The following is a 17,524-nucleotide window of genomic DNA, read 5'->3' as shown; positions in this document are numbered from 1 at the left end:
AGTGTGTCCCCATGCAGGGCTAGTGTGTCCCCATGCGTGGCTAGTGTGCCCCATGTGTGGCTAGTGAGCCCCATGTGTGGCTAGTGTGTCCCCATGCAGGGCTAGCGTGGCCTATGAGTGGCCCGCATGTGGCTAGAGACCCCTGTGCAGGGCTAGTGTGTCCCCTGTGTGGCAGCTGTGGCCCACGTGTGGCCGGTGTGTCCCTGTGCAGGGCTAGTGAGCCCTGTGTGTGGCTAATGTGTCCCCATGAGTGGCTAGTGTGTCCCCATGCGTGGCTAGTGAGCCCCATGCATGGCTGGTGTGCCCCATGTGTGTCTAGTGTGACCCTGTGCAGGGCTAGTGAGACTTCTGTGTGGCTAATGTGTCCCCATGCGTGGCTAGTGAGCCCCATGTGTGGCTAGTGTGTCCCCACATGTGGCTAGTGTGTCCTGTGTGTCGCTACTGTGCCCCATGTGAGGCTAGTATGTCCCCATGCAGGGCTAGTGTGGCCCTGTGCAGGGCTAGTGAGCCCTACGTGTGGCTAATGTGTCCCCATGCATGGCTAGTGTGCCCCATGCGTGGCTAGTGTGTCCCCATGCAGGTCCAGTGTGGCCTATGTGTGGCCCGCATGTGGCTAGAGACCCCTGTGCATGGCTAGTGAGCCCCAAGTGTGGCTAGTGTGTCCCCATGTGAGGCTAGTGAGCCCCATGCATGGCTGGTGAGTCCCCATGCAGGGCTAGCGTGGCCTATGAGTGGCCCACATGTGGCTAGAGACCCCTGTGCAGGGCTAGTGTGCCCCATGTGTGGCTACTGTGGCCCACATGTGGCCAGTGTGTCCCTGTGCAGGGCTAGTGAGCCCTGTGTGTGGCTAATGTGTCCCCATGAGTGGCTAGTGTGTTCCATGCATGGCTAGTGTGTCCCCATGCGTGGCTAGTGTGTCCCCATGCGTGGCTAGTGTGCCCCATGCGTGGCTAGTGTGTCCCCATGCGTGGCTAGTGTGCCCCATGCAGGGCTAGTGTGTCCCCATGCGTGGCTAGTGAGCCCCACATGTGGCTAGTGTGTCCCATGCATGGCTAGTGTGTCCCCATGCGTGGCTAGTGTGTCCCCATGCGTGGCTAGTGTGCCCCATGCATGGCTAGTGTGTCCCCATGCGTGGCTAGTGAGCCCCACATGTGGCTAGTGTGTCCCCATGCGTGGCTAGTGTGCCCCATGCATGGCTAGTGTGTCCCCATGCATGGCTAGTGTGTCCCCATGCGTGGCTAGTGTGCCCCATGCGTGGCTAGTGTGTCCCATGCATGGCTAGTGTGTCCCCATGCGTGGCTAGTGTGTCCCCATGCGTGGCTAGTGTGCCCCATGCATGGCTAGTGTGTCCCCATGCGTGGCTAGTGAGCCCCACATGTGGCTAGTGTGTCCCATGCATGGCTAGTGTGTCCCCATGCGTGGCTAGTGTGCCCCATGCGTGGCTAGTGTGTCCCCATGCGTGGCTAGTGAGCCCCACATGTGGCTAGTGTGTCCCATGCGTGGCTAGTGTGCCCCATGCATGGCTGGTGTGCCCCATGCATGGCTAGTGTGTCCCCATGCATGGCTAGTGTGCCCCATGCATGGCTAGTGTGTCCCCATGCGTGGCTAGTGTGTCCCCATGCATGGCTAGTGTGCCCCATGCATGGCTAGTGTGTCCCCATGCATGGCTAGTGTGCCCCATGCATGGCTAGTGTGTCCCATGTGTGGCTAGTGTGCCCCATGCATGGCTAGTGTGTCCCCATGTGTGGCTAGTGTGTCCCCATGCATGGCTAGTGTGTCCCCATGCGTGGCTAGTGTGTCCCCATGCGTGGCTAGTGCGACCCCGTGTGTGGCTAGTGTGGCCGGTGGCCCCAGAGCACCCAGTTTGAGCCGCCCGCTGGGGACACGGTGGCGGGGGGGGGGGTACACGACACACGGGTGGGGTGCGGGTGACATCATCAGGCGGGGGGGTGACATCATCGGGTGGGGGGTGACATCACCGGGCGGGGGCTGAGGTGACACCATGGGGCGGGGGGGTGACATCAGGCCGCTGGCGTGTGCCGGCCCCACGTGACGCGACGTGACATTGCCGTGACGCGCAACGTGTGACGCGTGACGCGCGACATGTGACATCATCGCCGTGACGTGTGACGTGTGACGTGGGACGTGTGACGTGTGACGTGTGACGTTGCCGTGCCCTGGGGGCCATGCACAAGGGCACGGGGACGCGCACGGGGACACGGGGACACGCACCAGGGCACAGGGACATGGCACGGGGACACGGGGACACGGGGACACACACGGGGACACACATGGGGACACGGGGACACACACAGGGCCACGTACGGGGACACAGGGTCACACACAGGGACACGTATGGGGACACAGGGACACGGGGACACACATGGGGACACGTACGGGGACACAGAGTCACACACGGGGACACGGGGACACGGTACGGGGACACGGTACGGGGACACGGGGACACAGGGACACACACGGGGACGCGGCACGGGGACACGGGGACATGGGGACACACACGGGGACACGGGGTCACACACGGGGTCACACACGGGGACACGCAACATGTTGCACAGGGGTGACAACCAGGGGACAGGGATGTGACGAGGGGACAAGGGTGGCACAAAGGGACAGGGGTTGGCAACCAGGGGACAAGAGTGGCAAGGAGGGGACAGGGGTGGCAACAAAGGGATGGGGTGGCAATGGGGGGACAAGAGGGACAGGGGTGGCAACCAGGGGACAGGGTGGCAATGAGGGGACAAGAGTGGCAACGAGGGGACAAGGGGGACAAGAGTGGCAACGAGGGGACAGGGGTGGCAACCAGGGGACAGGGTGGCAATGAGGGGACAAGAGTGGCAACGAGGGGACAAGGGGGACAAGAGTGGCAACGAGGGGACAGGGGTGGCAACCAGGGGACAAGAGTGGCAACGAGGGGACAGGGTTGGCAACCAGGGGACAGGGGTTGGCAACCAGGGGACAAGAGTGGCAAGGAGGGGACAGGGGTGGCAAGGAGGGGACAGGGGTTGGCAACCAGGGGACAAGAGTGGCAATGAGGGGACAGGGGTGGCAACCAGGGGACAGGGGTGGCAACCAGGGGACAAGAGTGGCAAGGAGGGGACAGGGGTCGCAACGAGGGGACAGGGGTTGGCAACCAGGGGACAGGGGTTGGCAACTAGGGGACAGGGGTCGCAACGAGGGGACAGGGGTTGGCAACCAGGGGACAGGGGTGGCAACGAGGGGACAGGGTTGGCAACAAGGGGACAGGGGTTGGCAACCAGGGGACAAGAGTGGCAACGAGGGGACAGGGGTTGGCAACCAGGGGACAGGGGTTGGCAACCAGGGGACAAGAGTGGCAAGGAGGGGACAGGGGTGGCAACGAGGGGACAGGGGTTGGCAACCAGGGGACAGGGGTGGCAACGAGGGGACAGGGGTGGCAACAAGGGGACAGGGGTGGCAATTAGGGGACAAGGGGGACAAGAGTGGCAATGAGGGGACAGGGGTGGCAACCAGGGGACAAGAGGGACAGAGGTGGCAATGAGGGGACAGGGGTGGCAACGAGGGGACAGGGGTGGCAAGGAGGGGACAGGGGTTGGCAACCAGGGGACAAGAGTGGCAACGAGGGGACAGGGGTTGGCAACGAGGGGACAGGGGTTGGCAACCAGGGGACAGGGGTTGGCAACCAGGGGACGGAGGTGGCGCTGAGGGGACGGGGATGCCACACGGGGGGGGGGGGGGGGGGGGGTGGCGACAAGAGGACGGGGGGCGGGGGCGGGGGGAGGTGGCGACGAGGGGCCGAAGGTCGGGGGGGAGGGGACAGGCCAGGGTGGCCCCGTGGCCAGCGGGTCCCCTCGTCCCCCAGCCCCCGAGGCGGGTGTCGCCCTCCCGGGACCTTCCCCGAGGCGTCCCCCCCGGTGCGTGTCCCCGTCCCCCCCCCCCGCCGCCGCCATGGAGCCGCTGGGGACCGTCGCCGTGGTGCTGCTGCTGGTGCTGGTGGCCACGGGGCTGGTGGCCCGGTGGCAGAAGGGCCAGAGGGAGCGGGGCCACCCCCCGGGCCCCCCCGCGCTGCCGCTGCTCGGGAACCTGCTGCAGCTGCGGGCGGCCGACACCTGCCGGGTCTTCCGCAAGGTGGGGGGACACCGGGGGACACCGGGGACATCGGGGGCAGGGGGGGGTCAGGGGGACATGGGGGGGACATGGGGACATGGGGGGGAAGGGGGACATGGGGACATGGGGGACATGGGGGGACGGGGGGGGAAGGGAGACATGGGGGGACATGGGGGACATGGGGGGACGGGGGACATGGGGGGACATGGGGGACATGGGGACATGGGGGGGTCAGGGGGACATGGGGGACATCGGGGGCATGGGGGGACGGGGGACATGGGGGGACATGGGGGGACAGGGGGACATGGGGACATGGGGGACATGGGGGGACGGGGGACATGGGGGGACATGGGGGGCATGGGGGGCATGGGGGGGTCAGGGGGACATGGGGGACATCGGGGGACATCGGGGACATCGGGGGCATGGGGGGTCAGGGGGACATGGGGGGGACATGGGGGACATGGGGGGTAAGAGGGACATGGGGGGGTCAGGGGGACATGGGGGACACCGGGGGACATCGGGGACATCGAGGGCATGGGGGGTCAGGGGGGCATGGGGGGGACATGGGGGGACATGGGGGACATGGGGGGGAAGGGGGAAATGGGGGGGACATGGGGGACATGGGGGACATGGGGGGACAGGGGGACATGGGGGGGAAGGGGGACATGGGGGGGACATGGGGGGACATGGGGGCATGGAGGGCATGGGGGGTAAGAGGGACATGGGGACATGGGGGACATGGGGGGGCACGGGGGGCACAGGGGACATTGGGGGACACGGGGGGACATGGGGGGTCAGGGGGACATGGGGGGACGTGGGGGGACATGGGGGGTAAGAGGGACATTGGGAACATGGTGGGGCATGGAGGGACACAGGGGGACACGGGGGGACATGGGGGGACATGGGGGACATTGGGGACATGGGGGGTCAGAGGGACATGGGGGGCACGGGGGACATCGGGGACATGGGGGACACGGGGGGATACGGGGGGACATGGGGGTCGGGGGGGGCATGGGGACATGGGGGAGATATGGGGGGACATGGGGGGACATGGGGGACGTGGGGACATGGGGGGACATGGGGGGACGTGGGGGGCACACGGGAGGTCAGGAGGGGACATGGAGGGACATGGGGGACAAGGAGGGACATGGGGGACACGGGGGGACAGGGGAACATGGGGGGGACATCGGGGGCATGGGGGGACATGGGGGACATGGGGGACATGGGGGGTAAGAGGGACATGGGGGGCATGGGGGGACATGGGGACATGGGGAAGGGGGGAACATGGGGGGGTCACGGGGACATGGGGACATGGGGGACATGGGGGGGACGGGGGGCACAGGGGACATTGGGGGACACGGGGGGACATGGGGGGTCAGGGGGACATGGGGGACAGGGGGACATGGGGACGGGGGGAACATGGGGGGACATGGGGGGACATGGGGGACATTGGGGACATGGGGGGTCAGGGGGACATGGGGGACAGGGGGACATGGGGACAGGGGGGAACATGGGGGGACATGGGGGGACATGGGGGACATTGGGGACATGGGGGGTCAGGGGGACATGGGGGACAGGGGGACATGGGGACAGGGGGGAACATGGGGGGACATGGGGGGACATGGGGGACATTGGGGACATGGGGGGTCAGAGGGACATGGGGGGCACGGGGGACATTGGGGACATGGGGGACACAGGGGGATATGGGGGGACATGGGGGTCGGGGGGGGCATGGGGACATGGGGGAGATATGGGGGGACATGGGGGGACATGGGGAACGTGGGGACATGGGGGGACGTGGGGGGCACACGGGAGGTCAGGAGGGGACATGGAGGGACATGGGGGACATGGAGGGACATGGGGGACACGGGGGGACGGGGAACATGGGGGGGACATCAGGGGCATGGGGGGGACATGGGGGGTCAGGGGGACATGAGGACATGGGGGACATGGGGGGACATGGGGGGGAAGGGGGACATGGGGGGACATGGGGGACATGGGGGGGGACGGGGGGCCCAGGGGACATTGGGGGACATGGGGACAGGGGGGAACATGGGGGGACATGGGGGGACATGGGGGACATTGGGGACATGGGGGGTCAGAGGGACATGGGGGGCACGGGGGACATCGGGGACATGGGGGACACGGGGGGATATGGGGGGACATGGGGGTCGGGGGGGCATGGGGACATGGGGGAGATATGGGGGGACATGGGGGGACATGGGGGACGTGGGGACATGGGGGGACATGGGGGGACGTGGGGGGCACACGGGAGGTCAGGAGGGGACATGGAGGGACATGGGGGACATGGAGGGACATGGGGGACACGGGGGGACAGGGGAACATGGGGGGGACATCGGGGGCATGGGGGGACATGGGGGGTCAGGGGGACATGAGGACATGGGGGACATGGGGGACATGGGGGACATGGGGATGGGGGGTCAGGGGGACATGGGGGACATCGGGGACATGGGGGACATGGGGGGTAAGAGGGACATGGGGGGCATGGGGGGACATGGGGACATGGGGGACATGGGGGGGGACGGGGGGCACAGGGGACATGGGGGGACACGGGGGGACACGGGGGGACATGGGGGGACATGGGGGACACGGGGGGACATGGGGGGTCAGAGGGACATGGGGGGGACGGGGGGGATACAGGGGGACATGGGGGTCGGGGGGGGGCATGGGGGCATGGGGGAGATATGGGGACATGGGGGGACACGGGGGGACATGGGGGAGATATGGGGACATGGAGGGACATGGAGGGACATGGGGACATGGGGGACACGGTGGGGACACGGGGGGACAGGGGGAGGATATGGGGACATGGGGACATGGGGGGACATGGAGGGACACGGTGGGGACACGGGGGGACACGGGGGGACAGGGGGACATGGTGGGACATGGAGGGACACGGTGGGGACACGGGGGGACGGGGGGGGTCAGGGGGACATGGGGGGACATGGAGGGACATGGGGGGACATGGGGGGACATGGTGGGGATGTGGGGACATGGGGACATGGGGGGACACGGGGGGACATGGGGGGACATGGGGACACGGGGGGACATGGGGGGGACATGGGGACATGGGGGGACATGGAGGGACACGGTGGGGACACGGGGGGACACGGGGGGTCAGGGGGACATGGTGGGACATGGAGGGACACGGTGGGGACACGGGGGGACATGGGGGGGTCAGGGGGACATGGGGACATGGAGGGACACGGTGGGGACACGGGGGGACACGGGGGGACATGGGGGGACACGGGGGGACACGGTGGGACATGGGGGGACACGGTGGGGACACGGTGGGGACACGGGGGGACATGGGGGGGTCAGGGGGACATGGTGGGACATGGAGGGACACGGGGGGGACACGGGGGGACATGGGGGGACAAGGAGGGACATGGAGGGACATGGTGGGGACGTGGGGACATGGGGGGACATGGGGGTTGGGGGCGGGCATGGGGACATGGGGGAGATATGGGGACACGGGGGGACACGGGGGGACATGGTGGGGATGTGGGGACATGGGGACATGGGGGGACACGGTGGGGACACGGGGGGACAGGGGGGGGATATGGGGACATGGGGGGACATGGGGACATGGGGGGACACGGTGGGGACACGGGGGGACAGGGGGGTGGCGAGTGCCGAGCCCCTCGGGGGGCCGTCAGCGCCGTGGGGTGTGGCGGCAGCTGAGCGAGAGGTACGGGCCCGTCTTCTCCCTGCGCCTGGGCTCGGAGCCGGCCGTGGTGGTCCTGGGCTACGAGCTGCTGCGGGAGGTGCTGGTGACGCGGGGCGAGGAGTTCGCCCGCCGCGGCCGCTTCCCCCTGGCCGAGAAGAGCAGCGGGGACCGGGGCATCTTCATGAGCAGCGGGGAGAGGTGGGCGCAGACGCGGCGTTTCGCCCTCTCCACCCTGCGGGATCTGGGGCTGGGCAGGAGGGGGCTGGAGGAGCAGATCCAGGAGGAGACGGAGCTGCTGCTGGAGGAGCTGCGGAGAACCAAGGGTGGGCGCCGGGCGGGGGGGGGGGGGGGCGAGGGGCGGGATCGCGGTGGGGTCAGCGGGGGAGCGTGGTGGGACCGTGGTGGGATCGTGGTGGGATCATCATGGGATCGTGGTGGGATCGTGGTGGAACGTGATGGGATCACAATGGGATTGTGGTGGGATCATGGTGGGATCGTGGTGGAACCGTGGTGGGATCGTGGTGGGATCATCATGGGATCGTGGTGGGATCGTGGTGGAACGTGATGGGATCCCAATGGGATTGTGGTGGGATCATGGTGGGATCATGGTGGGACCGTGGTGGGATCGTGGTGGGATCATGGTGGAATGTGATGGGATCCCAATGGGATTGTGGTGGGATCATGGTGGGATCGTGGTGGGACCATCATGGGATCATGGTGGGACCATGGTGGGATCATGGTGGAACTGTGATGGGACCATGGTGGGATCCCAATGGGATTGTGGTGGGATCATGGTGGGACTGTGGTGGGATCACGGTGGGATCATGGTGGGATCATCGTGGGATCGTGGTGGGACCGTGGTGGGATCGTGGTGGGACCGTGGTGGGACCATGGTGGGACCGTGGTGGGACCGTGGTGGGATCGTGGTGGGATTGTGGTGGAACCGTGATGGGACCATGGTGGGATCCCAATGGGATCGTGGTGGGATCATGGTGGGATCATGGTGGAACGTAATGGGATCACAATGGGATTGTGGTGGGATCATGGTGGGATCGTGGTGGGACCATGGTGGGATCACAATGGGATCGTGGTGGGATCGTGGTGGGATCGCGGTGGGATCGCGGTGGGATCATGGTGGAACCGTGATGGGACCATGGTGGGATCCCAATGGGATTGTGGTGGGATCGTGGTGGGACTGTGGTGGGATCGTGGTGGGACCATGGTGGGATCACAATGGGATCGTGGTGGGATCGTGGTGGGATCACAATGGGATGGGATCCCCAATCAGGTGGAACGTGATGGGATCCCAATGGGATTGTGGTGGGATCATGGTGGGATCGTGGTGGGATCGTGGTGGGACCGTGATGGGCCCGTGGTGGGATCATCATGGGATCGTGGTGGGATCGTGGTGGAACCGTGATGGGACCATGGTGGGATCATCAAGGGATCATGGTGGGATCATGGTGGGACTGTGGTGGGATCACGGTGGGATCATCATGGGATCGTGGTGGGATCATGGTGGAACCGTGATGGGACCATGGTGGGATCCCAATGGGATTGTGGTGGGATCATGGTGGCATCATGGTGGGACTGTGGTGGGATCGTGGTGGGATTGTGGAGGGACCGCGGTGGGACCATGGTGGGATCACAATGGGATTGTGGTGGGATCGTGGTGGGATCATCATGGGATCGTGGTGGGATCGTGGTGGAACGTGATGGGATCCCAATGGGATTGTGGTGGGATCATGGTGGGATCATGGTGGGACCGTGGTGGGATCATCATGGGATCATCATGGGATCGTGGTGGGATCGTGCTGGGATCATGGTGGAATGTGATGGGATCCCAATGGGATTGTGGTGGGATCATGGTGGGATCGTGGTGGGACCATCATGGGATCATGGTGGGACCATGGTGGGATCATGGTGGAACTGTGATGGGACCATGGTGGGATCCCAATGGGATTGTGGTGGGATCATGGTGGGACTGTGGTGGGATCACGGTGGGATCATGGTGGGATCATCGTGGGATCGTGGTGGGACCGTGGTGGGATCATCATGGGATCATGGTGGGATCATGGTGGGATCATGGTGGAACCGTGATGGGACCATGGTGGGATCATCATGGGATCATGGTGGGATCATGGTGGGATCATGGTGGAACGTGATGGGATCCCAATGGGATTGTGGTGGGATCATGGTGGGATCGTGGTGGGACCATGGTGGGATCACAATGGGATCGTGGTGGGATCGTGGTGGGATCGCGGTGGGATCGCGGTGGGATCATGGTGGAACCGTGATGGGACCATGGTGGGATCCCAATGGGATTGTGGTGGGATCGTGGTGGGACTGTGGTGGGATCGTGGTGGGACCATGGTGGGATCACAATGGGATCGTGGTGGGATCGTGGTGGGATCGTGGTGGGATCGCGGTGGGATCGCGGTGGGATCATGGTGGAACCGTGATGGGACCATGGTGGGATCCCAATGGGATTGTGGTGGGATCGTGGTGGGACTGTGGTGGGATCACAGTGGGATCGTGGTGGGATCATCGTGGGATTGTGGTGGGACCGTGGTGGGATCGTGGTGGGATCATCATGGGATCGTGGTGGGATCATGGTGGAACCGTGATGGGACCATGGTGGGATCCCAATGGGATTGTGGTGGGATCGTGGTGGGACTGTGGTGGGATCACAGTGGGATCGTGGTGGGACCGTCATAGGATCGTGGTGGGATCGTGGTGGGATCATGGTGGAACTGTGATGGGACCATGGTGGGATCCCAATGGGATTGTGGTGGGATCGTGGTGGGACCGTCATGGGATCATGGTGGGACCGTGGTGGGATCGTGGTTGGACCGTCATGGGATCATGGTGGGACCATGGTGGGATCGTGGTGGGACTGTGGTGGGATCATCATGGGATCGTGGTGGGATCACAGTGGGATTGTGGTGGCATCGTGGTGGCATCGTGGTGGGACGGTGGTGGGATTGTGGTGGGATCACGGTGGGCTGATTGTGGGAGGATGGTGGGACGGTGGTGGGATTGTGGTGGCATCACGGTGGGCTGATGGCCACGGGGGTGTCCCCGGCGCAGGGCAGCCCTTCAACCCGGCGCTGCTGCTGAGCGCGGCCGTGGGCAACGCCATCTGCCGCATCCTCCTGGGCCGGCGCTTCGCCTACGGGGACGCCGAGTACCGGCAGGTCCTGCAGCGCATGGCCCAGAACTTCCACCTGGAGAGCTCCAGCGCCGGCCAGGTCAGCGGGGACACGGCCCCTGGCACCTCCCCGGCGTCGACGCCACCTCCCCGGCACCGTGTCACCTCCCCGGCACCGTGTCACCTCCCCGGTGTCGATGCCACCTCCCCGGCGTTGATGCCACCTCCCAGGCACCGTGTCATCTCACCAGCTTCGTGCCACCTGCCCGGCACCGTGTCATCTCACTGGCACCGTGTCACCTCCCCGGCATCGATGCCACCTCCCCGGCACCGTCTCATCTCACCAGCTTCGTGCCACCTCCCTGGCATTGATGCCACCTCCCCGGCACCATGTCATCTCCCCGGCATTGATGCCACCTCCCCAGCACTGTGTCATCTCACCAGCTTTGTGTCACCTCCCCGACATCGTGTCACCTCCCCGACATCGATGCCACCTCCCCAGCACCGTGTCACCTCCCCGGCACCGTCTCATCTCACCAGCTTCGTGCCACCACTCTGGCATCGATGCCACCTCCCTGGCCCCATGTCACGTCCCTGGCACCATGTCACCTCCCTGGCATCGATGCCACCTCCCAGGCACCGTGTCATCTCACCAGCTTCGTGTCACCTCCCTGGCACCGTGTCACCTCCCCGGCATCGATGCCACCTCCCCGGCACGGATGCCACCTCACTGGCCCTGTGTCACCTCTCCGGTGCCATGCCACCCCTCTGTCACCGTGCCACCTCTCCGCCATCGATGCCACCTCACCCACACCGTGTCACCTCACTGACACCATGTCACCTCTTTGCCATCGATGCCACCTCACTGTCACCGTGTCACCTCACCATCACCGTGCCACCTCTCCACCATCGATGGCACCTCACTGTCACCGTGTCACCTCACTGACACCGTGTCACCTCACCATCACCGTGCCACCTCACCATCACCGTGCCACCTCTCCACCATCAATGCCACCTCACTGACACCGTGTCACCTCACCACCATCGATGCCACCTCACTGTCACCGTGTCACCTCACCATCACTGTGCCACCTCTCCACCATCGATGCCACCTCACTGACACCGTGTCACCTCTCCACCATCAATGCCACCTCACTGTCACCGTGTCACCTCACTGACACCATGTCACCTCTTTGCCATCGATGGCACCTCACTGTCACCGTGTCACCTCACTGACACCGTGCCACCTCTCCGCCATCGATGCCACCTCACCCACACCGTGTCACCTCACTGACACCATGTCACCTCTTTGCCATCGATGCCACCTCACTGTCACCGTGTCACCTCTCCACCGTCGATGCCACCTCACTGTCACTGTGCCACCTCACCAACACCATGTCACCTCACCATCACCGTGCCACCTCTCCGCCATCGATGGCACCTCACTGTCACCGTGTCACCTCACTGTCACCGTGTCACCTCACTGACACCGTGTCACCTCACTGACACCGTGTCACCTCTCCACCATCGATGCCACCTCACTGTCACCGTGTCACCTCACTGACACCGTGCCACCTCACTGACACCGTGCCACCTCTCCACCATTGATGGCACCTCACTGTCACCGTGTCACCTCACCAACACCGTGCCACCTCTCCACCATCGATGCCACCTCACTGACACTGTGTCACCTCACCACCATCGATGCCACCTCACCAACACCATGTCACCTCTCCATCACCGTGCCACCTCCCCACCATCGATGCCACCTCCCCGTCACCGTGTCCCCTCCCCGTCACCGTGTCCCCCGTCTCTCTGCCGGCAGCTCTACAACCTCCTGCCCGGGCTGATGGAGCTGCTGCCGGGTCCCCACCAGACCTTCTTCCGCAACAACGCCTTCATCCAGGACTTCCTGGCCAGGAAGGTGGCGGAGCACGAGGCCACCCTGCACTTGGTGGAGGAGCCCCGGGACTTCGTGGACGCCTTCCTGCGCAGGATGGAGCAGGTTCGGGGGGGGGGACGGGGGGGACGGGGGACCCCAGCGTCATCCTGGGGGGACACGGGGTGCGAGGGGTCGGGACCCTCAGCATCATCTCAGGGGGACACAAGGTGCCATCTCGGGGGGGGACACGGGGTGCAAGGGGACCCCAGCGTCATCTTGGGGGGGACACGGGACATGAGGGGACCCCCAGCGTCATCTTGGGGGGGACACAAGGTGCCATCTCAGGGGGACACGGGACGTGAGGGGACCCCCGGCATCATCTTGGGGGGGACACAAGGTGCCATCTCAGGGGGGGACACGAGGGGACCCCCGGCATCATCTTGGGGGGGACACAAGGTGCCATCTCAGGGGGGGACACGAGGGGACCCCCGGCATCATCTTGGGGGGACACAAGGTGCCATCTCAAGGGGACACGGGGCACGAGGGGACCCCCAGCGTCATCTTGGGGGGGACACAAGGTGCCATTTCTAAGGGGACACGGGACATGAGGGGACCCCCAGCATCATCTTGGGGGGGACACAAGGTGCCATCTCAGGGGGGGACACGAGGGGACCCCAGCGTCATCTTGGGGGGACACAAGGTGCCATCTCAGGGGGACACGGGACATGAGGGGACACGAGACACAAGGGGACAGGGGACCCCCAGCGTCATCCCGGGAAGAGCCGGGCCCCCCGGCATCGTCTTGGGGGGACACGGGGTGCCGGGACCCCCAGGCTCATCTCGAGGGGACGTGGGGCACGAGGGGACGAGTGTGGGTGCGTGTGTGTGTGTCCCCCCCCCCTACCCCATCTCAGGTGACACCGGGCGCCACCCCGGGGTGACACGGTGACCCCGCCACAGCACCGCCTTTCGGTGGCCCTTGGAGAACTCGGGTGGCCCTTGGAGAACTTGGGTGGCCCTTGGAGAACTCGGGTGGCCCCTCGGAGCCGGGGAGGGGACACGGGGGTGGGGTTGGGGGACGCCAAGGGGGCGCCACCCACGGTGTCCCCAAACCCGGCAGGAGAAGGGGACGGCGGGGACGGCCTTCGGGAGGGACAACCTTCATCCCACCCTCTTCGACCTCTTCATCGCCGGCACCGAGAGCACCAGCATCACCCTCCGTTACTGCCTCCTCCTGCTGCTGGAGCACCCCGAGGTGGCAGGTGGGACCAGCGTGGGGGTGGGGACACCCCCCCACCCCCACCCCCACCCCGCTGACCCCCCCCCCCCCCGTCATCTCCCCCCAGGGAAGGTGGGGCAGGAGCTGGAGCGGGTGGTGGGGTGGGAGCGACCCCCGGCGCTGCGGGACAGGGGGGCCATGCCCTACACCGAGGCCTTCCTCCACGAGGCCCAACGGTACCTGGACCTCGTCCCCCTCGGCTTCATCCGGACGGTGACGCGCGACACCCCCCTGGGGGGCTTCACCCTCCCCAAGGTTCGTTAGCGGCTCCTCGTTAATTACCGATCACCCTTGATGGGGAACCGCCCCCCCCCCTCCCCGCAGTTCTGCACCTTCGTTAGTCGATCGTTGGGTATTGACCATCCTCCACGACGAGTTGCTTCACCCTCCCCAACGATCATCACCCTCGTTAATCAATCATTAATTATTGATCACAGTGGACTAGGAATTGCTTCATCCTCCCCAAGGCTCGTTAGCGGCTCCTCATTAATTACCCTTGGTTAGGAACTGCCTCCCCCCCCGCGAGGTTCGGCACCTTCGTTAGTCGATCGTTGGGTATTGACCATCCTCCACGATGAGTTGCCTCACCCCCCCCAACGATCACCACCCTCGTTAATCAATCGTTAATTATCCATCGCGGCGGGCAAGGAGTTGCTTCACCCTCCCCAAGGCTCGTTAGCGGCTCCTCGTTAATTACCCTTGATGAGGAACTGCCTCCCCCCTCCCCGAGGTTCGGCATCTTCATTAGTCAATTATCGATCGCACCGCGCACTTAATCATTGATTATTGATCGCACCGCACGCTTAATCATCGATTATTAATCGCCCAACGAGCTTCACTGCCAATTATTGATCGCACCGCGCACTTAATCATCGATTGTTAATTGCACCACCCATTAGTCATTGATTACTGATTGCCCAACGAGCTTCATCATCAATTATTGATCGCACCGTGCGCTTAATCACTGATTATTAATCGCCCAACGAGCTTCATCGTCAATTATTGATCACACCGCACACTTAATCATCGATTGTTAATTGCACCACCCATTAGTCATTGATTACTGATCGCCCAATGAGCTTCATCATCAATTATTGATCGCACCGCACACTTAATCATTGATTATTAATCGCCCAACGAGCTTCATCGCCAATTATTGATCGCACCGCGCGCTTCATCATTGATTATTAATTGCCCAACGAGCTTCATCGTCGATTATTGATTGCACCACGCGCTTAATCACTGATTATTGATTGCACCACCCATTAGTCATTGATTACTGATCGCCCAATGAGCTTCATCATCAATTATTGATCACACCACACACTTAATCATTATTAATCGCCCAACGAGCTTCATCGGCAATTATTGATCGCACCGTGCGCTTCATCATCGATTATTAATTGCACCACCCATTAGTCATTGATTACTGATCGCCCAACGAGCTTCATCACCAATTATTGATCGCACCGCACGCTTAATCACTGATTATTAATCGCCCAACGAGCTTCATCGCCAATTATTGATCGCACCGCGCGCTTAATCATTGATTATTAATCGCCCAACGAGCTTCACCGCCAATTATTGATCGCACCGCGCGCTTAATCATTGACTCTTAATTGCGCAACTCCCCATCGATCGCCCGTTAATCATTGATCGGCGCCGGCCCCGTCGGGTTGTTTTTTTTTTCCCCCCATCAACCCCTGATGGTTAATCATTGATTACCCCTCGGGGGGGGGACGGGGGGGAGTCACCCCCCAGCCTCCCCCTCCTCTTTTTGACCCCCCCCCCCCGCTCCCCCCCCAGGGCTGCACCATCTACCCCGTGCTGAGCTCGGCCCTCCGTGACCCCCGTTTCTTCAAAAACCCCGAAACCTTCGACCCCGGCCATTTTTTGGATGAAAAAGGGGGGTTCAAGAAAAGCGAAGCCTTTTTGCCCTTCTCCGCAGGTGGGTGGGGGGGCACGAGAACCAACCCCCCCTCCCCCTTAAAGTGTGGGGGTGCCCCCCCCAACCCCCCAAAACCCGCCCTTTCCTCTCCTCCCCCCCGCAGGGAAGCGCATGTGCCTGGGGGAGAGCCTGGCGCGGACGCAGCTCTTCCTCTTCCTCACCGCCATCCTGCAGCGCTTCCAGCTCCGCCGCCCCCCCGGCGCCCCCCCCTTCGACCTGCGCCCCCAAGTCAGCGGCATCATGAACATCCCCCGCCCCTTCGAGGTCTGCTTCTGCCCCCGCTGACACCCCCCCATCCCCCCCCCCCGCCGTGCATTGGGGGGCGTCCAGCGTCTTCCCCCCCGCCCCCCAAAAAACCCCTTCGTCCCCCCCACAATCCACTTACAACCCCCCCCCCCAAAAAAAAATAAACCCATTTATCTCTCCCAAACCCCACTTACCCCCCCCCAAACACCCATTTATCCCCCTCCAAACCCCAATTATCCCCCCCCCCCCCCAAACCCATTTATCTCCCTCCGGAACCCATTTATTCCCCCCCCCCAAATCCCATTTATTCCGCCCAAATCCCATTTATCCCCCCCCCCAAACCCATTTATCTCCCTCCGGAACCCATTTATTCCCCCCCCCAAAACCCATTTATCCCCCCCAAATCCCATTTATCCCCCCCCAAACCCCAATTACCCCCCCCAAACCCACTTACATTCCCCCAAACCCATTTATCCCCCCCCCAAAACCCCACTTATCCCCCCCCAAACCCCATATCTCCCCCCTAAAAGCCACTCATCCCCCCCCAAACCCACTTATCGCCCCCAAAATCCCCCTTATCCCCCCCCAAAACCCCCTTATCTCCCCAAACCCCACTTATCCCCCCAAAATCCCCACTTATTCCCCCAAAATCCCACTTATCCCCCCCAAAATCCCCACTTATCCCCCCCAAAATCCCCACTTATTCCCCCAAAATCCCACTTATCCCCCCCAAAACCCCACTTATTCCCCCAAAATCCCCCTTATCCCCCCCAAAACCCCACATATCTCCCCCCTAAAAGCCACTTATCCCCCCCAAAACCCATTTATCCCCCCCAAAACCCCACTTATCCCCCCCAAAACCCCACATATCTCCCCCCTAAAAGCCACTTATCCCCCACAAAATCCCCCTTAATCCCCCCCAAAACCCCACTTATCCCCCCCCCCCCCCGAAATGTAAGAGTTTATCCCCAAATAAACAGCATTTTCCCTCCGTGTCCCTGTGGGAGCCCCCCACGGGGGGGGGGGACACGTTGTGGGGGGGGGTCGCGGTGACCCCAGGAACCCGCGGAAGGGGAGATGGGGGAGGGGGGGAAGCAGGAGGTTGGTTTTATTTTGGGGGGGGGGGTGTGCCAAAAATGGCTGGCGGGGGTGGGGGGGGAAGGGCTAAAAAAGAGGGGGAAAAGGCCAAAAATGAGGAGAAAAAGGCTGAAAATGGGGGGGGG

General features: G+C 63.7%; 1 protein-coding gene across 1 annotated transcript; it reads left to right on the top strand.

The window, feature by feature from the left end:
• The first annotated feature begins 3,776 nt into the window (after positions 1-3,776).
• LOC141736849 (cytochrome P450 2C16-like) lies at positions 3,777-16,672 on the top strand. Its single transcript, XM_074571473.1, has 8 exons — positions 3,777-4,125; positions 7,806-8,118; positions 10,886-11,046; positions 12,772-12,951; positions 13,949-14,090; positions 14,175-14,362; positions 15,914-16,055; positions 16,159-16,672. Exons 1-8 carry the CDS (start codon positions 3,946-3,948, stop codon positions 16,338-16,340), a joined length of 1,488 nt encoding a protein of 495 aa, XP_074427574.1. The 5' UTR covers positions 3,777-3,945; the 3' UTR covers positions 16,341-16,672.
• The last annotated feature ends 852 nt before the right edge of the window (positions 16,673-17,524 follow it).

Source organism: Larus michahellis, unplaced genomic scaffold (genome assembly GCF_964199755.1).
Source record: "Larus michahellis unplaced genomic scaffold, bLarMic1.1 SCAFFOLD_522, whole genome shotgun sequence".
Classification (NCBI taxonomy): domain Eukaryota; kingdom Metazoa; phylum Chordata; class Aves; order Charadriiformes; family Laridae; genus Larus; species Larus michahellis.
The sequence above is the reverse complement of the archived record's forward strand: the minus strand, read 5'-3'. Positions and strand labels throughout refer to the sequence as shown.